At 55.4% G+C, this 25,244-nt stretch overlaps 2 protein-coding genes across 6 annotated transcripts in view; one reads left to right on the top strand and one right to left on the bottom strand.

The window, feature by feature from the left end:
- The window catches only part of LMAN2L (lectin, mannose binding 2 like), a 44,041-nt gene extending 41,699 nt beyond the window's left edge, over positions 1–2,342 (top strand). For 3 of the 5 annotated variants that reach the window (XM_032397314.1, XM_032397317.1, XM_032397316.1), the window contains 2 exons: positions 319–438; positions 772–2,341. In XM_032397314.1, the coding sequence (XP_032253205.1) occupies positions 319–438; positions 772–914 (263 nt within the window). In that variant the 3' untranslated portion in view covers positions 915–2,341. Of the gene's footprint in view, positions 1–318; positions 439–771 lie in introns of all 5 variants that reach the window. The other 2 variants (XM_032397313.1, XM_032397312.1) reach the window with 1 other exon arrangement.
- An 886-nt stretch (positions 2,343–3,228) lies between these two features.
- Positions 3,229–25,244, bottom strand: part of FER1L5 (fer-1 like family member 5) — a 57,026-nt gene continuing 35,010 nt past the window's right edge. The window contains exons 20-53 of the mRNA XM_032397361.1: positions 21,714–21,838; positions 20,738–20,838; positions 19,926–20,103; positions 19,693–19,848; positions 18,395–18,526; positions 17,039–17,202; positions 16,602–16,716; positions 15,875–15,977; positions 15,107–15,291; positions 14,872–15,024; positions 14,488–14,632; positions 14,290–14,367; positions 13,268–13,449; positions 12,885–13,061; positions 12,473–12,562; positions 11,269–11,415; positions 11,021–11,183; positions 10,846–10,871; positions 10,171–10,221; positions 9,918–10,019; positions 9,431–9,550; positions 8,756–8,917; positions 8,404–8,495; positions 7,834–8,004; positions 7,474–7,622; positions 7,133–7,272; positions 5,808–5,896; positions 5,474–5,563; positions 5,126–5,267; positions 4,825–4,924; positions 4,557–4,750; positions 4,278–4,387; positions 3,816–3,960; positions 3,229–3,706 (exon numbers count right to left, since the gene is read on the bottom strand). Of these exons, the coding sequence (XP_032253252.1) occupies positions 3,479–3,706; positions 3,816–3,960; positions 4,278–4,387; positions 4,557–4,750; positions 4,825–4,924; positions 5,126–5,267; positions 5,474–5,563; positions 5,808–5,896; positions 7,133–7,272; positions 7,474–7,622; positions 7,834–8,004; positions 8,404–8,495; positions 8,756–8,917; positions 9,431–9,550; positions 9,918–10,019; positions 10,171–10,221; positions 10,846–10,871; positions 11,021–11,183; positions 11,269–11,415; positions 12,473–12,562; positions 12,885–13,061; positions 13,268–13,449; positions 14,290–14,367; positions 14,488–14,632; positions 14,872–15,024; positions 15,107–15,291; positions 15,875–15,977; positions 16,602–16,716; positions 17,039–17,202; positions 18,395–18,526; positions 19,693–19,848; positions 19,926–20,103; positions 20,738–20,838; positions 21,714–21,838 (4,505 nt within the window). The 3' untranslated portion in view covers positions 3,229–3,478. The remainder of the gene's footprint in view (positions 3,707–3,815; positions 3,961–4,277; positions 4,388–4,556; positions 4,751–4,824; positions 4,925–5,125; positions 5,268–5,473; positions 5,564–5,807; positions 5,897–7,132; positions 7,273–7,473; positions 7,623–7,833; positions 8,005–8,403; positions 8,496–8,755; positions 8,918–9,430; positions 9,551–9,917; positions 10,020–10,170; positions 10,222–10,845; positions 10,872–11,020; positions 11,184–11,268; positions 11,416–12,472; positions 12,563–12,884; positions 13,062–13,267; positions 13,450–14,289; positions 14,368–14,487; positions 14,633–14,871; positions 15,025–15,106; positions 15,292–15,874; positions 15,978–16,601; positions 16,717–17,038; positions 17,203–18,394; positions 18,527–19,692; positions 19,849–19,925; positions 20,104–20,737; positions 20,839–21,713; positions 21,839–25,244) is intronic.

Genomic DNA, 25,244 nt, shown 5'->3' with positions numbered 1-25,244 from the left:
GGGGCGCCTGGGTGGCTCAGTCGTTAAGCGTCTGCCTTCGGCTCAGGTTAGGATCCCAGGGTCCTGGGATCGAGCCCACATGGGGTTCCCTGCTCCGCGGGAAGCCTGCTTCTCCCTCTCCCACTGCTTGTGTTCCCTCTTTCGCTATCTCTGTCAAATAAATAAATAAAATCTTAAAAAATAATAATAATAATAAAATAAATTTCTAAAAAAACCCAAAGTCACTGCTGATGAGCTGTAGATCAGAAGCTTGTACCAAGATACTCCCAAGATCCCTCTTTTTGAGGTGGTTGGGGTCCTGGTGCTTTTTTCCTTTAGATAATCATGACGTCATCTCCCTGAAGTTGTTTGAGCTGACAGTGGAGAGAACCCCAGAAGAGGAAAAGCTGCATCGAGATGTGTTCTTGCCCTCGGTGGACAACATGAAGCTGCCTGAGGGTGAGCGTAGGGGATCCCGGGAAATGGTCCCTGTGGTTGGGGAGGAGGTCACTGTGCCTGGGAGTTCTGAGGTGACTTGCACCCACAGCCTGCTGGGCCGTCTCCTTTCTGTGTTCTTACCCTGAAGAGCATGGAGCACGCGCTCCTGCCATTCCAGCGGTCTCCATGTTATAGATGAGCAGTTTGCTCAGTTTTTAAATTGAGGCACCTGGCAAGGGGGGCATCTGTCTGCCCTCTGGCTCCCAGAAATGAGTGTCAGAAACTGGAGACTTGGATACCTTCCCGACTGGGGGTGCTCCCTGCTTCTGACTTGCTTCCCTCTTGTTTCCTCAGTGACCGCCCCGTTGCCACCCCTGAGTGGCCTGGCCCTCTTCCTCATCGTCTTCTTCTCGCTGGTGTCTTCCGTATTTGCCATTGTCATTGGTATCATACTGTACAACAAGTGGCAGGACCAAAGCCGGAAGCGTTTCTACTGAGCCCTCCCGCTACTTCCGCCCCTGTGGCTGTCACTGTGAGCCAGCGCTGGCCTGAGCATCCAGCTGGCCGGGCCTTCTCCAGTCTCCAGCAGCGGGTCAGGGACTCTGCTCTCTCACTGGGGCTTTGAATGCAGGGATACTGCATTGCCAGTGATCCATGGGGACATCTCGCTGGTTCCGGAAGCCCACCTACCCCAGGGCAGTGCTGCTGTGATGTGCCTTTCCCTGCAGTCCTTCTACTTGGGAGCTAAGAGGGACGGAGAGAATATATACGGTTCTGATGCCAAGATCACAGAAAAGAATTTCATAGCTCAGGCTGCCTTGTTGTTGGACTCTGAGGACCCTTGTGCTTCATTTTTAAATCCGCAGAGAACACAACACGGATAACTCCTCATACCTTCCAGGCATCCATTCATCGGGTTTTGCCTTTCGTCCAAGCCTCTGTCCACCTGAGGAATTTCCCCTGGAAATCTGGATGGAAACTTCCCTGTGTTGCCTTCTCCCTCCACTCATTGCTCTCTCCACATGCAGCCTGAGCTGGCAGAGACTCTGGATGCCTCTCTTTTGGAGCCTGGGGCTGCAGAACAAACTGATGTTTCACTGACCCTTAGTCAGGTGACCACAGGGAGAGGGCTTTTCACTTTGGCTCACTGCTCCAGCCGTTGTTGTTTAGCGTGAATCTTGGTTCTGTTAGTTTGTGACCTTCCCAGTTGGTTCCTTTAGGCCCTCAGTCAGGTTTGGCCGAAAGCTGGTGTGCAAGTCAAGAGAAGCTTGTACGACTTCATGGTTGCCAGGGGAGTAACTGGGAAACTGACCAGCTCCATGTTTCCACACCAGAAGCAACAGTTGCCATGTGATCTGACCATGTGTGGAGATGTTTCTGGACTCTGGAGCCTGCTGAACTGCATGTTTGGTGTTTATCATGACTTTTGGAATCCCACCCTAGTGTTCAAAATGTGAGGCTTCCTTTTTATAGCCTCGGCTTGGATACTTCCCAAAGAGGAAACTTGGCTGCTTTTTCTTAATGGATAAGAAACAGTTGCTGTTCTCCTGTTGCAAATCTGGGAGCAATGGACGCTCGTCCTCTGTGCCTGGAAGAGGTCATTGTCATCGAGCAACAGAGCCTGAGTGTCCTCCTCTGTGGGTCAATCCTTATTCCACTGCCTTATCTGACAAGGGGTCATGTGCTGCTCACCTGTCTGCCCTGTGATTAAATTGGCCAATAGGCCAGTCTCCCTGGAGGGCCTGGAGCTCTGAGCTCTCCTAGTCATGTACTTCTGTAGCCTAAGGGAAATTCTTAAAATGGCTGATGGAAACCAAACATGAGCTTCCAATTCAGTGTCCTTCCTTCTAGGGGTGGTTTTGGGAGGAGGTCTGGCCTTCTTACTGAGCCCCAAGCCCGCCAACTGTCGCCTTGCCTTCTTCTCTGTTGGGAAAGCCCTCAGCTCAGCCCGGAAGGAAAGCAGGTCACCTTGGCTGGGTATAGGTTTCTGTCGTGTTGGGCTCTCTTCTGTCCCTCCCATGTGCTTAAGTGAGCATCATACGCTGTAGTGCTCTCCTGCAGGTTCGAGTAAAGTGGGATCCTCCTAAGACCTTCCCCACAAGAGCAGAGCAGCTCCAGGGTACCAGAGCACAAGCTGTGACCTGGAGCTTGGCCTTAGCACCACTTAGAACTGACAAAGCAAATGGCTGTTTTGTCTTTTTTTGAGCGCAGGGGGAGATTGGCTAGACCCCTGTGGTGGGAGGACTTCGGTGGGCTCTTGAGATGGTCCAGGCAGTGGTGCAGGAGGAAGGGGTCTCATTGTGGGGGAGGGTATGTGTGTGTGATGATTGAATTTATGAGTTTTGTGCGATTCCAGCTCCCGGGCTCCTTGTGGCTTTTGAAAGAGGACGGGGAAGACATGAAGTACAGTCCCCACCCAGCATGGGGCCAGCCTTTGAGAAATGTGTGATGCAAGGAAACTGTCTAATTGAGTGTGGTAGGTCCTGCCCTAGCTCTTGCTTTTTGTTCTTAGAAACAAGTATTTCCCATTGTGAATGGGACCAAATACTGTTCTGGGCCCTGTAATCCCAGGCGTGCCCTCGAGGAGGGAGAGGTCTGGTCTCTGGTTGAGGCTCTTTTGTACATGCACAGTAGGGGTGAGAGCAACGGCCTTGGCAAGCTGCTTACCCCCACATGAGCCATTTCTCTCCTCACAGTCCCCCTTTCCCTTGGTTTCCCTCCGACTTCAGAGCCTCTTACAGAGGAAGAGACCCTGAAGACTAGAGGTGGTGTATAAAGATGACGTCATTCCCTGTCCTCGTGAGTCTTGGCTTTCATGGTTTCTTCAACCCCCCCCAATTACAAGGTGGCTCTCTGTGACAAAATTTGTTTACTTCAGTGGGAAAATGACAACAGCAGCTCTGTCCTTGTTGGAAGTGGCTTCTGAACAGAACATGCCCCTCATTGCGTATGTCCCCGAAGCCCCCTGTCTACATCCTAGAAGATAGAAACGAGAACTAGTAGGAAGCGCGAGGGTAGGGCTGATGATGGGCCGGAGAAAAGCCAGGCAGACATGGACCAATTAGTCTTGTGGGGCTGGAAGTTCTGGAAAAATGTCTTGCAGGCGATTCATAGGTTCCTGGAGGAGTTTCAACTCGTGGTCTATTGTAGAATTTAGGTTCTGATGCTGGCTGGTGAGGCTGGAAGAGTAAGGACTGCTGCTGGTTGGGGGATTCATGACATTGGCAGATATTTTGATGGGAGCATTCAGCCGAAGTTTAGGTTTGATCCAGCTCATGGCCAAGTAGTTCTAGAGAGAATAGGCAACAGTTAGCCTGAGGTAGCAGCTTGAGGCTGTCTCTTCAGTCATCCCAAGAGCAACTAGTGTCTTTGTCCCTGTCCCCAAGGTTGTCACTCACCGGTGCCGAATAGATAAAGTTGAATAGCATAAGTACTATAAAAAATACGATTGCACTGATTATGATTTTGAAGTGGTAGCGTTTCCAGACAACGCGGCAGAAGATTGTCACAGGTGACCGCAACATGAACAAGGTGTTGGGGCGTCTGTCCATGAGCAGAGGAGATGTCAGGGGATGGAGGGCAGAGGGAACCTTCAGGTCAAGTAATCCGCAGCAAAGAGCTTTCTTTTTTTAAAAAGCAACTTCTGCTTGCTTGTGTGTCCTCCCCCACCCCACTCGCCCTTCACCCAGGCCATTCTCTCCTCCTTGTAACTGAGCACTGAGGTGGGGTGCTGGGAAGTAATGACCCCTTGCCACTTGTAGGCCCACCGCTCACCACCCTATGCAAATTGCTGGGCCCGGCAGCTCAGCTTCGTGAATGAGGAGGAAAGATTTGGGGCCTTTGTCCCGCAGGACTCTTACAGGGGAGGATGAAGTGTAGGGTATTGGTTGGGTTCTGATTGGCCTCGCCCTGCTGGCTTGATTAAGGCTTCCTTCTCCGACAGAATCTCCAGCGTCATCTTCACCTTACCCTAGAAACACCATAGGCGGTGGGAGGCTGAGTTCATTACAGCAGGTGCGAGAACAGTTTCCCAGGGTCCAGAAAGGAAAAGGGATTTAGCTAAGGTCCCCCGAAGTCTGTTAGAGCCAAGTTATGCGGCATAGCACTCCTGTGCAATAGACACCCTCCCCAGCTCCTACCGACATGCGCCATTTGCCACCATCGAGGACCTGGGAAGGCCACCAGCCCGTTACGGTCTTCTTCTTAAAGAGGGAGAAGTGCTTATACTGGAGGAAGTAGGGCCACTTGGAGTCAGTATCCATCATCCTGATGGAGCATAGGTTGGCGTGCCGGGCCGGGAGGGGCATGTCAAACAAATCCAGCTCCAGGACCCCTGAGCCCAAAGAAATGGCGTCAGCAAGAAGGAGCTCCCTGTCCTGTGGTCATGGGCCCTGTGGCAGATCTCACCTAGGAAGTCATCCGTGGAGAACATGTTATTGTCCCAGATCTGGATGATGAGCCGGGCTGGGAACTTCATCACTGTGGGGTCCAGGCTCCATATGTAGTCCTGGAGGATGACAGAAGACCATATGACTGGCCTGTCTCCTTTGAGATTTCCCTTGGCCACCTTAGTAGCCCACCACCCAGCAGTGATGGACTGTCAAGGAGGAAGCTTTCTCCCTGAGGCCACATTCCAAGGGTTCTGGGGCAGCTTGTGGTTTGAGGAGGGGGGGAGCACAACCACCCCCCCCACCGCAAGGCCTGTTACCTTCTGGCTCTGGACACACATATGCTCGGCTGCCAGGTAATCCATGGTGAAGATGAACCGCCAGTTGAAGTTGCTCTCCCCAGTGAGTGAGTGGTAGTGGATATCCGTCTTCTGCATGTCCTTCTCGAGCCCGACTAACCACCTGGGGCCAAAGGCCTTTCACCTGGGCTTCATGTGTATGGTCCCCATCCCCGAGCTGGAGCCCTGTGGGACGGGCTCCCCGGGCAGACCACCAGGCACAGGTAGGGGTGAAGAGATGTCGCTCCAGGATTGGGGGCCGGGGGCACAGGGAGGGTACAACGGGGGAACTCTGAGGGAATGCTGCCGGAGCCCTGCCCTCTTCCTCACCCTTTGACATAGATGTCGCTCATCCCGGCGGTTAAACTTCTCTTCAGGTCCACTTGGGCAGTCTTCCAGATAATGCAGCGCAGCTCATACCTGCAGCCAATGGACTCTGAGGCTTTGCTGAGGAGTAGCTCCCCAGCTGCAGCCGTGGTGCAGGAAGAGGGGCTGGGGGGCTGCCCTGCGTGCCCACACGAGGCATGCCCAATTTGGGGGGATGCAGGGGAAGGAAGGTCCCAGGATTCCCAGGAGAGGGAAAGAATTGCTGCACACTAGCATGTGAGCACACCCATGGCCCGTGCCTGGGGAAGTGCAGTGATGGATGTGGAAGGTCACTCACCTTTTAGGCTTTCTGGGCTTGATGTTGACTGGGGGACCAGGAGGCCCAAGCTTCTTGGGGAAGATGTCCACCCACATTTGCACCTTTCCCTAGAGTGGAAATGGCCAGTTGGGCGTTGCCAACCTCTGTTCTCAGCATGCTGGCCTGGGAGCCTGGACCCAGGTTCTGAGATCTGTTGAGGGGGGGTCCACCCCCCCGCCCCCCGCCTCCCTGGAGGGTGGGTTAAGGAGGTATCGGTGAGGTGGAGTGGACTTCAGACAGGAAGTCTGGCAACCACCCACCAGCTTCCCTTTTTTCTCGTGTTGGCTGAAGAAGGGTACAGGGTAAGGTGGGCTGTGTATGATGGCTTCAAGACTGATGGCCATGGCGCCGGGATATCACTTGTGACTGGGGTCTGGAGGCTGAATACCCTTTAGCAGGCCATGCTAGACTGCCTCTCTGGACAGGGCTCCACAGTAGGGTTGGGGCTTCACTTCTTAACCAGCTTAGTGGTCCCGAGTAAGAGCAAACTAGGTGACCAGTCCAAATGTCTAGGTTGCTGTATGTTGTGGAAGCCTATCCTAAGGATATTAAGCTGTGCACCAAGTGCAGAGGTCTAAGAAAGGAGGGATGAAAATGGTGAGAAAAAGGAAGACCAAAAAATAAAAGAGAAAAAGGAAAAAGAAAAAAATAAAAAATAAATAAAAGAATAAAAGAGTAGAACTACCAACATTGGAAGGTAGACAAATATATTCTTTCAAACCGTCTGACCTCATTTTATCCTTTTGAAGTTGACCCCATTTAAGAAAACAGGTTTAATGAGAATGGTTTAGAAAGTGCTCAGCAGAGAACTGTCTGGAATGTGGTAGCAGCTTGAGAAGTTTGGAGAATGAGACGAGCCCTTCTGGTGGCTGGAGGGTAGATAATTAGGGTGCCTGTGGGGATTTTTATCCCTCTGTTTGGGGTTCCTTGCCATGGAGAAAACACAGCCTGCAATTAACAGGCCAGCCAGGGTTGTAACGTCTGCACATCTGACCCCCGGTGCTACCTCCCCGGCCTCCCTCGGGACAGCCCAAGGCAGCATGGGCGCTGGCTGGTAGGATGCCCTAGCGCTTCCACCAACTGATGCGTGCCCAGGTTTCTTGTAGATGACTTTTCCAGCTCTGAATTTCTCCCTTCTAGGAGACATCGTTAGAACTTCCCACTTTGAACATGTGCAGAACATGCGGGGCTTCTGTGCATGTACATGTGTGAATGCGTGGCCTCCTCGTCCCCTCTCTGTCATGGGCTGTGTCCTGGATGGCTGGGCTCCCTTGTCGCCCGCCCCAGCCCCTCCGGTCTCCCACCTGGTCGATGCCTGGCTGGCTGTTGCTGTACAGAGTGCGGGTCTCCACGTGCTCAGGGACCAGCCCCTGGGTGCGCAGGAGGTGCAGCGCAAGGCGTTCTTTCTTAGGTCCCAGATGATGAACAGGAGGGGGCATGGGCTCTAGATGGGAGGAGGTGGAAGCAGGCGATCACAACGTCATTAGCCTTCCCATCTCCCAGGCAGGTGCCCTCCCTGCCCCTCCCACCAGCCTGGACAGTGGACATGGTTGCCCTGTATAGGAGGAAAGGGCAAAATGGGGCAGGTGCCGTCTGGTTTCAGAGGCCTGGAACTGTGTCTTCCGGCAGGTGCTGTACTTCTCACCAAAGCTTTGCAGTTTGAATTTTTTCCCATTGTAAAAAACAGTGTCCTCCTCAGGACTGAACAGAGGTGGAGGCAGCCCTTTCTGTTTGGCATGGCGTTCCAAGAGGAAGCTTGGGGTCATCTGATCCCGCCACCTAAAGGGCCCTGCGCTGTGGAATTAAGGGAGAGGAAAAGGTGAGAAGGTTTGTGTCCTAGAGAACATTCTGCTTTGAGCTGCAGGATGAGCAGTGGTAGGGGCATGAGTGGAGCCAGGTTTGGGCCCTGGTTCCCCAGCCCGGATGCAAGTCTCCCCCCAAGGGAGCTGGGGCCTCCCTCCTCCACCCCTCCCCTACTCTCTTGCCTGGCCTCAGGTCCACTCACTAGCAGTAGGATTTGGAGAGCCCACAACGGGCTCCAAAGCCAGACAGGAGTCGGTTTTCGAGGTCAATGACTGTGGTTCCAATCTTATCATCAGGTGAGAACAGGTCAAAGTCATATAGCTGGATCTCTAGGTCTTTCTCCAGGGGGATGGTGCAGCTCAGTTCAAACATACTGGGGGTGAGGGTGTTGGAGACTGCAGAGTCTGCGGACCGTGCTATCCGCAGGCCTCCCTGTCCAGCTTCTCAGCCCCTCGTTTGGTCATGGTGAATATGGAGAACAGAGCCTGGGGTGGCTGTCACCTGCTAAGAACTATCCCCCAGGGTTGGGTAGAAATAACTTGGCAGGCCTGGCTTGTGGGACCCTGAACTCCTTTCCCAGGCGAAGCGTTTGAGAGGGAGGGTAGAACTGACCACCCTTCCATCTGTCAAGCCCCGAGAGTGTGTGAGACCCCATGCTAGGAACTCAGAGGTTAGAAAGAAATGGAAGAAGTCTTCGCCTTTTGGAGCTTACTCCTAGCATAGCGTGGGAGGGTGTGGTGAAGTGGGATCGGGTAAAGTTGGGGCAGCTCACATGCCGAAGATGGGATTCAGAGTGTTGGGCTGGTACTTGTCCCGGTTGCCCATCTTTGTCTGTCCCAGTTTCAGGATCACATAAGGGTCACACTGAGGTTCAGTCATAGTGAAGGAGAGGTGACAGGAAATGGAGAGTCAGTCCAGGTTGGTTGGGGAGGGTGGGGGAGGGGCAGAAATGAGCCCCTGGCAGCAGAGGGAGCCTGTGGGGAGGTGGCCATCTGGGTATCTGGCTGGGTATCCGTAGCCTGAGGGAGCTCCAGGACGCTGGGGTTTGACGTGAGTTGTGGGAGGCACCTGGGCTGGGCGGGCCCGGAGACGATGAACACCACGGGGTTGGGGCTGCTCATTACCAGGCCATTGGGGTCTTGGGGCTGCAGGTTGATGGCTCGGACCATGTACACGCGCACCAAGCACTCCTGGGGGAAGTCCTCTTTCTCGCGCCAAACCAAGAACTGGCGGGGGGGCTTGGGGGCTTTTGGATCCTCAGGAAAGGGGTAGACGCGGAAAAGGCCCTGTGTGTGTGTTGGGGAGGGAAGCTGTTGGCAGCGCAGGCCCAGCCCTGCAGGAGGTGCTCCTGGCCCAAGTTCAGGAGAGAGTGGCCTGCACTGAGGATGGGAGAGACGGGTGCAGCAGAGATGCTCTGCGGGGACAGCAGGTTTAGGAGGGATGTTGGGCAAACAACTGCGGGGGTTAGGTGAGTTTCCAGGTTCTGCTGATGCAGACTCTCATTCCACCCCCGTCCATCCCTTCAGGTTGGAACTTGTTCTCTAAGGCTCTTGGGCCTTGGGAGACCAGTGTAGGCCTGAGCTGGAGTGAGAAGGCCCCTGCCCATCCCGTGTAAGGGGGGAGGTCACTCTGAACCCCTGCATCGGTCAGCCTCTGGTCCCCTGCTCCCCAAACTGGTTTTCAAGCCCTCCCTACCCCATCCGCACCATGAGCATAGAGAGCCAGGGCTTTTATGAGAGTCTTCTGGGGACAGAAGGGGCACGGGAGACGGTGGCAGCTCCGCAGGGGTGAACACGCACCTTGAACTCCCCTACCACAGGGCTGTCCAACTTGGGCTCTTCCTGGTAGAGTTTGAAGGTCTGGCAGAAGTCCTGCAGGCCTTCAAAGGCAGGCACAGCCTCCAGCTCACAGTCATACACCTGCAGGGGTGTGTGTGGGGCCCAGGCCAGTGGGGAGAGCAGGCATGGGCTCAGCCAGAGGGAGGGACTGTTCCTGCTGTCAGGGGGTTGAGGGACCACCAGTTCCCAGGTCTTGCTTTGAAGCGTCTGCCTGCTCAGTGGCCCCAGGGTCAGCACTGCTTGCAGCAGATGGGGCAGCCCTGGTTCCCAAAAGGGCATGTCTGGTGGAGGTGTGGCCTGGAGTCTTGGGGAGATGAGGAGGAAACTACCCCCCACCCCCCACCCCAGTCGCTTCTAGAGGCATCAGGGTGAGTGAGGTCTGCTCGTCTCCCCCAGCAGATTTTATTCTGTGTTTCTTAGCAATCTTCCCTCCTAGAGGCCTCCAAACCTGCAGGGTATGGTAGTCTTTGTACTTGTACTGCAGGGACTTAGCATCTCCCGTGGCCCAGAACAGTTTGCTCCACCAGTCCACTTCATGCTCGTATTCATCCTGGCAGGGAAGGTCATTCTGGCCCTCGGGGAGAAGGCACAGTAGCCCTCCCCCCCCCCCCCCCCGGGGCCTGCCCCCCCCCCCCCCCCCCAACACCTCCCTGAGCTGCCTGGAGTTGTTCCTTATTCCCCGAGGGCTGAGCCTACATCACCTGGGCTTTGCTGGGATTGGACCAGAACTTTTCATAGAGGTAATCTAGGAACTGAAAAATGAGAGCAGGAGAGCAGGGTGAGGCGATGTGCTGACCTAGCCTGCTCACCATCTCTGAACCCCCAGGAGAAAGGGATGGAGGGCAGGGCTTCCTTTCCTGGTTCCCTTGCTCTTCACAGAGCCCTTTCAATTCGGGATCGGCACACATGGGATTAGGAACCAGAAGGAGGCTAAACTTAGTTCTTACCCTCCTTGCACACAGCTACAGAAATGCAGAACCTCAGGCCCCACCCCAGGCCTACTAAATCAGAACCTGCTTTTGCTCAAGATGTCCCCAGGATTCCTGTGCATTCCAGTTGGACAAGTGCTGCTCTCAAGGAGTAGTTCTGAACCTTGGAAACACTGGAATCACCAGAGAGGGGTGGGGGCTTGGAAATACTGCTGATTCCCCGGCAATCCCGATGCAATTGGTCAGTGGCCTGGCCATCAGGATTTCTTTAAACTCTCAGATGGTTCCAATGTGCAGTCCGGGTGGAGAATCACGGCTTTAGAGTTCTCGCGTACACCGGGAGCTCACACATCAGAACTCTGCTTCATCTCCACCCCTCCTCAGGGACAAGGGTTGTCTCCTGTAAATGGCGTGGGAGAAGGTGGAGACCCCGAGCCCTTTACTCACCTTCTGGTACTTGTTCACAGACAGCACTGTGTGGACAAAGAGCAATCATGAGTCTCAGGAAAGGGAGAAGAGAGAGGAGGAGGGCCACCAGCCCGCAGGGCAGCCAGGGCCGCCCCCGCTCCCAGTGCCAGCATGAAGGTGAGGCCCGGGGAAAGGCAGGGAGAAAGGGCCGTACTTGGAAGCTGTGGAGGCATGTAGTCCTTAGCCCAGGGGTCACAGAAGTAGGGTTGTAGGGAGTGGATGTTGGCCTGACCCACCACGGTTTGCTGGCCGAAGTCCTGATTGTCCACCACCTTCAACGTGAGGGGTGGCGCGTAGGTCTCCTCCATAGGCATGAACTGCAGCCCCGAGGAGAGGCGGAGCATGAGGCCTCCCAGGAGGAAAGGGCTGCCCCAGCCCCTGCTCTGCCCTTGGCTGCCTTACCAGTGTGAGGAAGAGGACTGACTGGGCGAAGTTAGGGTTGGTCTGGAAGTCCTTGATGGGCTCTGTCTGCAGGGACTCTTCCCAGCATTCTACCAGGAGCTGGGGGGAACGCACCTGCTTCATGTTCCGAAGGCCCCAGACCAGAATCTGCCGGAACAGAGGAGAGTAGGGCAAGGGGCAGCTGGAGCCTCTGTAATGGGGTGCTGGCCAGAGTGAGGGGGCTGTCCTGGGAGTGATGGTGCATCAGGGAGCATCCAGGGCCAGGGAAGGAGCTGGATGAAGTCAGAGTCTGAAGGCTAGCACAGGTCTCCTGTCCTGTGAGGGAATCAATGCTTGTCCCCAAGGCCTCCATGACAGAGTGCCCTCTGGCTACTGTGAATATCCTTCACTGGCCTCCAGAGCCCCTGAGGTATTGCCCTTCCTCCCCTGCTGCTTTGTCCGGCCTGCGGTCTTCAGGAGGGAGTTCCTGAGGCTGATTGCCTCGAAGGCCCACAGAAGTAGGGGGTGCCCCAGATTTCTTGGGCATCCCTGTTGCTATCTAGCTCATTGCTGACTTGGATCCCATAGAACTCCATGGTCATTCAGTGCTCTCAACAGATAGACACTGGGCACCCCAGGAAATGTCCATGCTCTTACTCACAGAGGCCTGTTTGGGGGACCAGAGTGGGGTTACCTGATCTTAGGGGCCATCTCCAGAGCCAGGAGGACCTGACCATCTTTTGCTCTTTGCCAGATTTGTGGCAGAGCACAAAGGTTCGATGTGGGGACCTCCAGCCTATAGTCAAAAGATAGGTGAGAAACATCCTGGCATTTGGAGTCAGGCGGAGCCGGGCCCAGATTCTGGCCCTGCCACTTATCCCTGTGTCACAGTGCCTGGGCTAGCTTGTCTCTGAGTCTCACGTTTTCTTGTCTGAAAAATGGCCCCCACTGCAGAGGGGCAGTGAGGGGCTCAGGTGAGAGAGCGAACACTGAAGCCCTTGGGCTATGACCCACCACGGAGATCTGCATTTAAGACAGTTACTCTATCAGAGCTTCTGCTCTTTATGTCTCTCCTGTCTCCCTCCATCTCTCAGACATTATCTTCCTGGGGTGTGAGCTTTGGATCAGGTAGTCAGGAGGGCCCAAGGAGAGTCCACAGAGAGAGCCCCGCGGCACCCGACTGCTTTGGAGGGTGCCCGCCCTCCCCGCCCCCCACCATCATCACCTCCACAGCCATTTTCTTTAGCGTGGGCTGGATGCTCTTGGGGAGCGTGTAGACTCCATTCTTCCACGGAACACTTAAGATTGGCGGCCTCTCTTTGACACTCTGAAGGGGTGAGGTGGGAGAGTAGGGAGCATGAGGCCCTAGTGGGCTCGTCCTCCTACTCCCCACCCCTAAATCAAGTCCCTAGCAGGGCTCCAGGGAGGAGGCTCCGGAGCCCTGCGGGCGGCAGCAGGCAGGGCGGTTAGGGAGAGCTTGGGCAGGCCGGCATCCCCAAGCCCAGTTTGCCGGCTCCCAGGCCCCAGGCCTTCCCTGAGGGGATGGAGTTGGGGACTGCTGCTGGTGGGAACTTGAGGCAGGGGAGTGGGGCAGGGCGGCCCCCCCCCCCCCCCAGCACTGCAGCCGCCAGCCGGGCCTTCCCTCCCGGTACCTCAGTCTCAAGGATCAGCTCACAGGACACCAGGATCTCGCCTTCTTTCTCCCCTAGCAATTTTACAAGGGGGTGCCACCTCAGAGGGGGCAGGGTCCGTGTTTGGACATCCAGCCAGACCACCGGGGACCACGTGCTCCGGGCCCACAAGCTCTCCTTTCCCTGCAGGGAAGGGGAAGTTCACCAGACACGGAGGCCAAGCTGGCAGGGTCCTGGCCCCTCCCCCGGGATGCTGACAGCTCTCAGATACAGGCTGGCATTTATGTCGGCGTGATGCTGTCTGTGAATCAGGCCCCACTGGAGCACTTGTGGTGTATTCTCCTCTAAAATAAAAACTCAGCCACTCTGCCTGCTCCAGCCCACTGTACCTGGGAGTCCTGCTGCCACAGTTCCAACACCACGAGTGGTGGGCTTGCTTTGGTGTCTTCGGGGTGCTCGTACAGAAGAAGGTGCTGGAAAATGAGCGTCTGGGCCCACGTGGGGGCCGCAGAGCTCTTCAGGGTTTGGGTGCGCTGGCTATGGTTCAAGAAGACCAACCGAATGAAGGGCACTGGGGGGTGGGCAGAAGGAGAGGAGAGGGTCCTGCCACTGAGCTATCAAGCGAGGCGCTTCCCCCGGCAGCTGCCACCAACCACTGGACCAGAGATCCAGGCAAGCCCAGGCTGGGCAACCACAGCCACTGCCCAGAAGGCCACCTCAGTGCAAGCTGCAGAGCCAACGGCCATGGGACCATTGGTTCCATCCACATCTCTCTGACACCACCTGGTTGAGGTCTGGGTGTCCCAGGGGTGGAGGCCCCAGGGCTCCTCTGGAGGAGTTCTGAGGAGCAGCTACACGTGCCTGCCCTTCCACAGCATCAGCGAGTGGCTGTGACACACAAGTGTCAGGGGACATCATGTGGCCTTCTCAATGTGGACGCTGACGCCCAGTGGACACAGCTCCCAGCAGACACCCGCTGCCCTGGCTCAGAGCCTCATCCGGCCACCTGCTCCTTACAAACAGGGCTACCCATAGGAGCACACGGCTCTCCTAAAACCTTCATGGGCCCTCCTCTCCACCTCTCATTTTCTGACACAAGCGACGTGCGGTCCCAGTGTGTGTCACCGTTTCTTTTGTCTTCCTGTCTCATCAGTACTCTGCCAGAAAACTCCTCTTCCCTCTTCACCGCCAGGGTGAAGCCTCCCCAAATCCCCCTTCTTGATTCCACAGTGTTGGGCACACATCTCAAGAACAGCCCTGCCTTATACTCCTTGATTTTATCTTTTCCCCAAGCCAGGGCCCTGAGGTGCTGGGGAGAGGGGTCTGCATGCTTGCACCCCCTTCCTTGTCATATTCTTTATGCTGCTGGGGTCCCCAGGGGCTTGGGCAGAAAGGGGTGCCTGTTGCCTACCCTGGAATGTCTGGATCTGGTTGGACATTAGGTTCCGGGCCTGGTAGATGTAGCAGAAAAGCTGGTAGTAGTGGGGCTCTGGGTAAGAGAGGAGCGTCGTCCATCAGTTGCCCCCGGGATCCCCACACTGGCCCCTCCCCACAGCCTGCCCTCCGATGCAGGGTCTCTGGGGCCACCAAGCAGACTCTCAAAGCTTACTGTTGAAGATGCAGTAGATGAAGGGTAGGTCATGTAGCTGGGTTTCCTCTGGGGCAGGCCTCCAGGAGCTCCTGATCGTTTTGTCTGGAGCCTGTGTTAGCCTCATATTCTCTTCCTTCCTAGCCTGCTCTTTCAGATCCATACCCTGTGCCCAGGACATTCTCCCTGAGGCTCTTGCGTGCTTTTCTTGTCTCCTCTAGTGCAGGCCCAGGTCACACTTCCCTTATAGCCTGAGGGTGTGGATCTGGGGCACACACTCCCCCACCCCTCAACCATCAGTGCCCCAAACAGGGGTGTCTCCTGCTGTCTGCCACACCGCAGCTGGGCCCCGGCTCTGGGAGGTGGGGTTGCAAGGAGGAGTCACCTAGACCACGGAGGCTTTACCAAGGATCCCTCCAGGAGGAATATGGGTGCAATGCCCTTGTCCTTGTTCAGGACCATCCTGCGATGCCAGCAGCGGCGGCGGAACCGGCTCTGGGGCTGAGGGTTCAGGTGGAACTTGGAGCCGAAGGTGCCATACTCCCAGCCCTCCTCCTCCTTGGCTGGGCTGGGGTGGTGCTGCGGGGAGGGGAGCAGAATGTCACCCTCCCACCATGGCACGCGCTGGGGGTGGGGGGACCCACCCAGGCAGTCCTCTCACCAGCTGCAGGAAGGAGAGGGTCTCCTGCTCCAGGCTCAGCTTCCCATGGTTCCGGCAGCGCAAACGCACCCAGCGCCGCCGGCGGCACGAGTAGTAAGTCTTCTCCACTGAGTTCCAGACCCGGGGTTGGCCCGACGGCTCAATCCCCACTCCGTACTCCCAGCCTGCAGAGGCAGGGCCACGGCCTGTGGGCGCCCAGGTGCCCACGGGCTGGGAGGTGTGGACAGGCCTGAGAGACGGGCCCTAGAAGGCAGGCTAAAGGGGAAATGCTTTCCCTCACGTCCAGGTGTCTCAGGCCCTGAGTTGTGGAAAGGACGGTGTGCTCACGAGGGTGGCTTGGGCCCAACCACCCGTCTTACACATGAGGAAGGCGGGGCTCAGAGACGTCCTGTGACCCACACAAGGTCACACAGCCCATATATAGCAGACTCAACGTCTTGAGCCCAGGTCTTTGGACTTCCAGCCCATCACTCCTTCCCTGGAGCTACTACCTCAGGGGAACCCAGGCTCCGTGACCATTTTCCCCTTTTCTAGAAAGTGCTCAGGAGGCACTTACAACCTGCCCGGTCTGAAAACTGGGGGCCATGTCTATAGAAAGGGTGGAGACCCCACTGTCCAGAGGCTGGGCAACCCCTGGAAATTCAGGCCCATCCCACCTGAGAGCTTGGTTGCTTTGAGGCTGTGGGAAGTGTCAGTCCCTGGCAGCTCCAGGGCCTCCTTCCCTCAGCCCGTGACCAGAGGACTGACCCTCACTGTCCACCGCGTGGTTCAGCTCCACGATCCAGTTCTCCTTAACGTGCCAGCCTTGGGGGCACTTCACATTCTCCCGGGCCTCCACGGGCTCTCCGTTCTGAGGGTGGATAGACAGGGCAGGCCGGGGGCATCTGAGCTGGGAGGCCACCTTCACTCATCTACCGTGGCCATGGTGCCTCCTACTCGGTGGGGAGTCTGCTTCTCCCTCTCCCTCCGTCCTCCCCCACCCGTGCTCTCTCTCGCGCGCGCACACTCTCTCAAATAAATAAATAAAATCTTTAAAAAAAAAAAAAGATAAAATGAAACAAAATCCAAAGTTCAGTTCCTCAGTCTCACAAGTACATTTCAAGTACTTGGTAGGTGGACAGTGCAGACACAGAACATTTCCATCATCACAGAAAGTTCTCTCAGACGGTGTGGGCTTAGACTAGCCCCAGACATTCTCTCCTTCTGGGTAAGCACTACCTTTGGAAGAAGCCTAGGAAGGAAACACTGCCCCCCTACGTTGTTCCTTACAGTCTCTGAAGGCGCCTCTACCTGCCGTCTGAGGATACTAACGCCATCAGTGCGCACTCAGGCTCCTGCGCGGGGTGTGGGGGCAGGGCTCAGAGGGTAACCCTTGGTCTGGTGCTCTTCCCACGGACAACCCAGCTTGCAGGGCACCCACCTGCGTGCACTGCTTGTCCCCCCCTCCCCCGAGGCAGCTTCAGCCCCTGCTCACCACATCCGTGTTCGGGATGGCGGCCCGCACCCAGGCCCCCGTGGTGTCTCGACACTGGTTCTCATACACCTCCTCTAGCACCTGGCTCTTGTTGATGTCTACGTCCAGGAGGAGTCTGGGGGCAGTGAGACCCCAAGTTTCCAGCACATCTCCCCAAACTTTCAGGCTCCCGGGTCGTCCTCTGCTGGCCCAGTGTTTCCCTACCTGGCAGCCCCACCTGCTCTGGGCAAGGCTGGGCAGTGGGGCTTGGCATCCAGGGCAGTGTGGTGGGCAGGGACCTTCGTCTTGGGCACCCCAGTCGCTGGGAGCAGGCCACAGTGGCCACGGGCCCACCTCCCCGGGCTGCGGCTAACTGGTTCTCCCAGGTGAAAAGAACAGTCCGCCCAGTGCTGCATGTCCAGGGGCACACAGGCTCCGGGCCCGCACCCTAGCCTTACCTCCTCTGAGGCTCCACTGTCCACTGCCCCTGCCAGTGCCATCCTTGGGGCACCTGGAAATCCTCCTTGGGGACAGCCTTGTGCCCCATGACGTCTGAGAAGTTGGGGCAGCGGTACAGCCCCTGCGGCCCCCACTGGTCTTTATACTTGGCCTGGTTCTCGTACTGGGGGAGGGGCGGTTGTTAGTGCCTCGCACCGCCCCCCCCACTGGGACATTGGGCCCCTCCTTGGGCCCCCTACTCTGGGCTGCAGGGACCTCTTGGAAGTGTGTTAGGCAAGAAGGGGCCAGGAGCTTATCACAGGCAGCACTTCTCCCCAGCGGCACTCGGTTAGGACAAGAGGATGCTGTTCATCAAATCCTCACCTCAGGCCAGGCCCATGCCTAGGGTTTTATGTGAACTGTTCCCTGTAATCCTCACAGTCCCATTTCACAGGGGGGGAAACTGAGCTCAGAGGTCAACTCTACCCCAGGGTGCTCAGCCACTGAAGGGTAGAGCAGGCAGATGCCTGTGTTAGAGCCTGGGCGGGGGTGGCCGGGGGGTGGGGGGCTGCTGCAGTGCGCTCCGTTAGCCTTGTCGCTGCTGACTCAGGGAACCCAGTGCTCTCCACCACTTGCCACATCCCTGCTGCCTCTGAGCCTTTTTCCCCACATCCCCCTGCTGGACGTGCAGCCCCTGCTGCCCGCACCCCATGCTAAATCCCCTCTCATCTCACGTCTCCAAGCCCTACGTAGGGGCTGGTTACGCATGTTAGGATATATCCATGCACAGTGTGCAACTTTGGAACCACAAAAATTTATTTTTGACTCAGTAAATTAAAAAGCTGAAAATTCTTAAACTTCTTTCCCTCTGCTCTCGGAGCCTTCTCCTGAGCCACGTCCTCCCCCAGGCAACAAGGGTCATTCTTTCCCTCCTCTGGTTCTAGAGCAGTCTCTGACTGGCTGCTCGGCCACCCCCTGCGTCTGTGGTTTTCTGGGAAGATGCCTCACTTCCTGCTCCTCTGAATGTTCCAGGACCCTCTCTCCCTAGAACCACCAGACTGGCCTGGAGGACCCAGCTGGAGTCTGCAGGGGTCCTAGGCTGCCATGTTGGCGACAGATGAGACCTCACCTCACATGCCCTGAAGTAACTGGGAGAAACTCCCAGTGAAGCTCCATCAGGCAGAGAGTGACTGGCCCTAAGGGATCACCCAGCTGCCCCTTTTATCACCACGCCTATGGCTTGTCAACATCTGAGGCTGCTCTAGGCTCTGCCACCTCTTTATCAAAGCCCATTGCATAATCGTCAGATTCTCCACCTTTGGTGCTGGGCTCTGGCAGCCCGGCCTTCCCCCTGCTGCCCCCTGGGCGCTGCTCACCGTCTCTGCGTACACGACAACCTCGCCCTGGCGCAGCAGCTGCAGATCCTTGCTGTCCGTGACGTTGCCGAGCCACATGCAGACCCGGAGGTGCGCTGGCAGCGTGTCCTTCTGTCCTTCACCCTCTGGGTACTAAACCAGAGGCAGGGCGACCCCACAGGGTTGCACGTCCCCCCCGGGGGGCAGGGGCGTGGGTGAGGGAGGGACACATACACCTGCTCCTTCACACCGAGCCCTGGGTGCTGGGACTTAAAGTGAATGATAGAGTTCCTGCTTTCCAGAGGGAGTTAATATGCAAATGGTATACCTGTGACCCCATGCATAACAGAGGCTGGTGGGGTTTGTGGGGAGAGGGGCGGTGCCACCCAGGGAGCCTGGGAAGGCTCCAAAGAGAAGTGGTGATGGTGGTGACATTGACAAGGTAAGTGCCAAATGTGCAGGATACGCACTGATCCTCACATGGGGGGGGGGGGGGGGGGGCACACATCATTTTCACCAGGCCCATTTTACGGAGGAGCAGACTGAGGCCTGGACGTGGTCAAGGGTTGGTCTGGAGTCACACAGACCATTGAGTTGTAGAGCCAGGAGTCAAGTCTCAGTGGTTCTTGCAGGATGAGAGACTTCAGCGGGCATAGGAGAGACATTCCACAATGGTGGAAAGGGCCCAGGGCAGGCAGGTTTGGGGGTTGGGAAGCCGAGAATGGCTTGGCTATTGAGAGTGTGTGGCCCTGAAAAGGTTACTGCAGTGAGAAGGGGCTGGGGCCAGGCCAGGGAGGTTTGGCATTCTCTGGGAAACACTGGGGAACGAAGGACATCTTTAAGAGCAAGGGAGTGTCCCCCACCTGCCTCCTGGGTTGGGGGGAAGGCTGAAAGGAGGGGCTGTCACCAGGGTGGGGTGCTGGTCAACCAGCCTTGTTTATGACCTGCATCTGATATGATGGGCTGGCGCCCAGGCCTTGTAGGCATTAAATATTTGGAAAGCACTCAGTCCTGGTTCAGGGGAGAGATGACAAGGGACTGGACCAAGTGTGGTGTGAGGATGACGGAAGAAATGAATTTGAGGAACATTTATGAGGGATGTGGACTTGGCATCAACCACATGATGATGGGCACTGTCCCCTGCCTTTCTCTGGAGACTGTTTCAACCCCATTTCACCTACTAAAGGGCCCAGGAGAGACAAAGTGGGTGTGCCCTCAGGGAGACTCATGGGGGCTGCCCCAAGAGTTCAGGGTTTCTCCCTTGGGGTATTTCTGGGCCCTTTCCTCCCCTGAGGAATGGGGTGGCCTGGCTTCCCCACCTGCAGGATGAGGGTCTGTGTCTTCCCACAGAACCTGCCAGAGTGCAGAGCCCCCGTTGGGGAGAACAGGACGCTGTGGGCGGGCACCTGTGCGTAGGCCACCCGCTGCTCCTTGGACATCAGCCAGATCATCACGTCCGGGAGGCCCATCTGGGGCTGTTGAGGCGGGAGGGCGTCAGGCCTGCGTGGCTGGCTTCAAGTCCTCCTCCCCCACCAGTGTGTCCAGCACCCACCTCGGGGAGCACGGCATCGAGGCGGTACAGCCAGTCCTCCACGGTGGCCACCATGTTCCTGGGCTTAACTTCCTTGGCCTTTTGGGCCAGTTCCTGCAGGAGGAGGCTGCGGAGCTGCCACCTCTTCTTGTCCAGCTCGGTGGCTCTGGGCTGATGGGTCATGCAGGGCAGAGGGTGTCTGTGGCCAGGATCAGGAAGGAGGGCGCTGAGCCTCTCTCCGCCTCACCTCGCATGACCTCCCGCCCTGCCTTAGGCCAACGTGCACTTCCTAGACTTGAGATCCCGCCCCAACCCTGTTGGCCTGGCCCTTGGGTTCTCATGCGGTGTGCCGGGCCTGTGCTCAAGGAGCTCACTGTGGAGGTGGGTGAGAGCCCTGAGACAGGGGCCAACCAAACCCTGGGGGGGCGTGGGGCTGGGAGAGGCCTTATGATGAATCTTCCAGAACAGGCAGAGCCCTGTGGAGGGCACTGTGGACAGGAGGAGCAGCCGGGAAAAAGCTGTGGGCCAGGATGTGCAGGGCTTGTCAGGGTAACAGGGAGAGGTTTGGTTTGGTGGGAGCATCAGGTGTGGGTGTAGGGACAGCTGGGATGAGGCTAGGTGGGGAGGTCAGGGCCAGTTTCTGGAGGGCCTGAACAGGGGAGGAGAAGCAGCTCTGTGGTTTGGGCTTCGAGCTGGGGAGAGATTGAGCGGAGCTCCTTTCTTGAGGAGGTGGGGGTTGGGGGCTATTCTGTAGGGTGCTGGTCTGCACCCCCACCCCGTGGGAGCCTGACCTAGCTCAGCCCCAGCCCCAGGGCAGCACGCTCCTCCCCTACTTGCAGTCCTCCACCAGCTCCCTCAGCAGCTTCTCCCACTGGGGGAGCAGAGCGGGGTCCCTTGGATTCCTTATGGACTTCAGGGTGTCCAGATTGGCTTTCTGCTCAGCAGGAGAGAAACAGCAAGTCAGCATGGGGGCTCACCCAGGAGAGGTTATAGGAATGACTGGCCCGAGATGTTATCAGTCAGGACTTGGGGGCCTTTGGGGTAACCCAAGGATGTCAGTCCAAAGCAATTACATGCCCTTGCAAGGCGAGGATCCCCATACACCCTCTCCACTACCCAACAGGTAAGTGGCAAGAAGGAGCCAGGATAGGGCAGAACTGTAAGGGGTAGAGTTTTGACCCAGGGCTTCTCTTCTGTAGGTGCAAAAAAGTCATATCCAAGGTGGAGGCACCATGTGGCACTCCTGCCTAAAAATGTTCAGTGACTTCCCTCCTTAGCAGATGCATAAGACCTTTTGTGATCTGACCTCTTCCAGTTTCTCTGGCTTTATTTCCACATCACCTCCATGCCCTTGCTGTCCTGGAACTTCATGTCACCATGGCTTTGCCAACTCTGCACTCCCTTCTCTGCACCCCCACTACGCCCCCAGCAGACTCATTCTTCAAGACTCTGCTCAAATGTCACCTTCTTTTCAAACACCTCCTCTGCTTATCCTCTCTTCAGCTCCCCTCCCCCATCCCCAATCTCGCTGCCCCCCATGGCTCTGGGTACTGGCTCTGGGTAGTGGATCTCCAGCCCTGTGCCCTGTAGTAGCTATTTGCATATCCGACTTCCCAGATGGTGAGGCTAAGGCGCTGTGTTTATTCAGCTTTGGGTCTTCAGTGTCTAGCACAGTGCCTGATGCTTCTGTCTTCATTGGTGTGGAGTGCATGAGTGAACTGAGTGACTGGCTCCCTAGGACTGTGATTTAGTCCCCCAAGCCTCCCATCGGTGGCCTGGCCCACCCCTGCACCCTCCTGTACCACTTACCAGGCGGTCCCGAGTGAAGTGCAGGAGGTTGAGGCAGTTCATGCGGAAGCTGACATCTTCCCAGTGGGAGGTCACGGCCACGACTGGCTTGGTGTTGTACCAGGGCACATAATGGTAGATGTTCCCTGAGACATAGACACATGTGTGGGGGTGTCTGAGGGACTCTGGGAGGTCTCCTCTTACTGTGTCCCCTCAGGGGACCTTCCCTGGGCTACTCCGTTCCTCAAGGACACCATCTGCTACTAATCCCGACTGGACCCCTCCCGCCAGAGGGTGGGCTACTGGCCAATTGAGAACGTATGCACTTTGATGAACACGGTTGGCCTTGTTGAGCATTCATTGTGCTCAGGGTGTCACGTAGCTTTTCAAAGTCCCCATTTTACACACGGGAAAATCCAGGCGGTGGGGGGGTGGCAGTTTGCCCGAGGTGGCTCAGCCAGGTGGTCATAATGCAGGCGTCTAGCTCCAAAGCCCCATGCCCTTAGCCTCAGGCGAGATGCCAAGGCAAGGGGCATGCCTTGAGGTAGGGTCTCCCTTCGGGGTGGTCTGTGAGACAGAGGAGGAGTGGGCTCCAGGCTCAGGGGGAGACCCAGGGTTTGGTTGGGGTGGGCAGACGTTTAACACGAAGGGCCTGCCAGGACAGAGGTGCAGCATCAGGAGAGCAAGGATGGATACAAACCAGTGATTGGCTTGGCAAACTAGGTTCCCAGGGCATGCTCCTTATTGAAATGAGGGGGGAGGCTAGATGAAACGTAAGTTCATTTTCAAATTTTTCTGAGTTGTAGTGCTGACTTGATATAAGGAAAGAAATCCACAGAAGCCGAAATAAAGTAAAAGCAGAAAGTCTGTGAGGCAAGCGAAAGCAAAGCTGACTTTTGCCCGCTAAGTTTCTGGCAAATCCTGGAGAACTTGTGCTTCTCTTTGGCAAGGGCCAGGGCAGGGGGCTCAGTGGAGAAAGTCTAGCACTGCCCACGGTGAGCAGTCTCACAGGAGACCCCGTGTATTATGGGTTGAACTGTGCCCCCTATAAAGCTATGCTGAAGTCCTAACCCCACTACCTCAGAATGTGACCTTATCTGGCAACAGAGTCATTACAACTGTAATTAGTCAAGATGAGGCCATACTGGAGTAGGTTAGAGCCTTAACACAATACAGGTGTTCTTATAAGAAGAGGAGAGGGATACAGAGAGAGGACAGCCATGTGAAGACACAGGGACAGAGGGAGCATACCACGTGAAGACAGAGGCAGAGGTGGAGTGCTGTGTCTACATGTCAAGGAGCAGCAAAGATTGTAGGCAATCAGCAGAAGCTGGGAGAGAGGCTCAGATCTATGAGAAGGAACCAACCCTGGGGCGCCTGGCTGGCTCAGTCAGTAGAGCGTGCGACTCTTGATCTCGGGGTTGTAGGTTGGAGCCCCATGTTGGGTGTAGAGGTTACTTAAAAATAAAATCTTTAATCCAAAATCTATAAAGAACTTATCAAACTCAACACCCAAAGAACAAATAATCCAATCAAGAAATGGGCAGAAGACACGAACAGACATTTCTGCAAAGAAGACATCCAAATGGGCAACAGACACGTGAAAAAGTCCTCATCATCACTTGGCATCAGGGAAATACAAATCAAAACCTCAATGAGATAACACCTCACACCAGTCAAATGGCTAAAATTAACAAGTCAGGAAATGACAGATGTTGGCGAGGATGCTGAGAAAGGGGAACCCTCCTACACTGTTGGTGGGAATGCAAGCTGGTGCAGCTACTCTGGAAAACAGTATGGAGGTTCCTCAAAAAGTTGAAAATAGAGCTACCATATGATCCAACAATTGCACTACTGGGTATTTACCCCAAAGATGCAAATGCAGTGATCTGAAGGGGCACATGCACCCCAGTGTTTACAGCAGCAATGTCCACAATAGCCAAACTGTGGAAAGAGTTTAGATGTCCATCAACAGATGAATGGATAAAGAAGATGTGGTGTATATATACAATGGACTATTATGCAGCCATCAAAAAAATGAAATCTTGGGCGCCTGGGTGGCTCAGTCGTTAAGCGTCTGCCTTCGGCTCAGGTCATGATCCCAGGGTCCTGGGATCGAGTCCCACATCGGGCTCCCTGCTTGGCAGGAAGCCTGCTTCTCCCTCTCCCACTCCCACTCCCTCTGCTTGTGTTCCTGCTCTCGCTATCTCTCTGTCAAATAAATAAATAAAATCTTTAAAAAAAAAAAATGAAATCTTGCCATTTGCAACAACGTGGATAGAACTAGAGGGTATTATGCTAAAAGAAATAAGTTAATCAGAGAAAGACAAGTATCATATGACCTCATTGATATGAGGAATTTGAGAAACAAGACAGAGGATCATAGGGGAAGGGAGGGAAAAATGAAACAAAACAAAACCAGAGAGGGAGACAAACCATAAGAGACTCTTAATCTCAGGAAACAAACTGAGAGTTGCTCGAGTGGAGCGGGGTGAGAGGGATGGGGTGGCTGGGTGATGGACACTGGGGAGGGTAGGTACTTTGGTGAGCACTGTGAATTGTGTAAGACTGATGAATCACAGACCTGTACCCCTGAATCAAATAATACATTATATGTTAATAAAAAAATAAAATCTTTAAAAAATTAAAAAAATAATAAAATAAAAAAGAAGGAACCAACCCAGCCAACACCTTGACTTTGGACTTCTAGCTTCCAGAGCTGTGAGAGAATAAGTGTCTGTTGTTCTAAGCCACCCAGTTTGTGGTGCTTTGTTAGGGCAGCCCTAGCAAATGAATCTGCCATTCGAAGCTGGCACTCCAAAACCTTAACCTTCAGTCGATGAGAAATAATCCACCACACAGAAGGCAACAGTGAAGAAACCAGCCCATCTCTGGCATGGCTCTGGGTAGAGAGAGCAGGAAATTCTCCTGAACATTTGTAACTGCAAATGGGGCCCCATGCAGGTTGTATTCTGCATTCTGGAGAAAATTTAAAATGGTCTTTGGTTGGCAGTGCCCCAGGTAACTGGAGGAAGCAAAGAAATCCTCTCTGAAGGATTTAACTTTAGTCTAAAGTCCCAAAGGTTTCCTTCAGATAAAGTTCCAAGAAAATGAGCAGCTCAGAACCAAGACACATACTCTCTAGCCCCACAGCTCTGTTTCCAGGTACACACCCAACCGAAAGGTGTCACAGCATTATCCAAAGACATGTCATAAAATGTTCATGGCAGCATTATTCGTAATAGTCCAAAACTGGAAACCACCAAAATCTCCCTCAGTAGTAGAAGGGAAAAATAAATTATGGTATATTTGCCCAATGGAATACTACACAGCAACAAGAATGAGCTAAGGCCATGCCCAACAACATCTAGGTTTGTGTTTCCATTTCCCAAAATGGTAGGCAAAAAGAAACCAGACACGGGGCACCTGGGTGGCTCAGTCGCTAAGCGTCTGCCTTCGGCTCAGGTCATGATCCCAGGGTCCTGGGATCGAGCCCCGCATCAGGCTCCCTGCTCAGCAGGGAGTCTGCTTCTCCCTCTCCCTCTGCCTGCC

Source organism: Phoca vitulina, unplaced genomic scaffold, assembly GCF_004348235.1.
Source record: "Phoca vitulina isolate PV1807 unplaced genomic scaffold, GSC_HSeal_1.0 scaffold98, whole genome shotgun sequence".
Classification (NCBI taxonomy): domain Eukaryota; kingdom Metazoa; phylum Chordata; class Mammalia; order Carnivora; family Phocidae; genus Phoca; species Phoca vitulina.
This window is presented reverse-complemented; position numbering and strand designations above follow the sequence as displayed.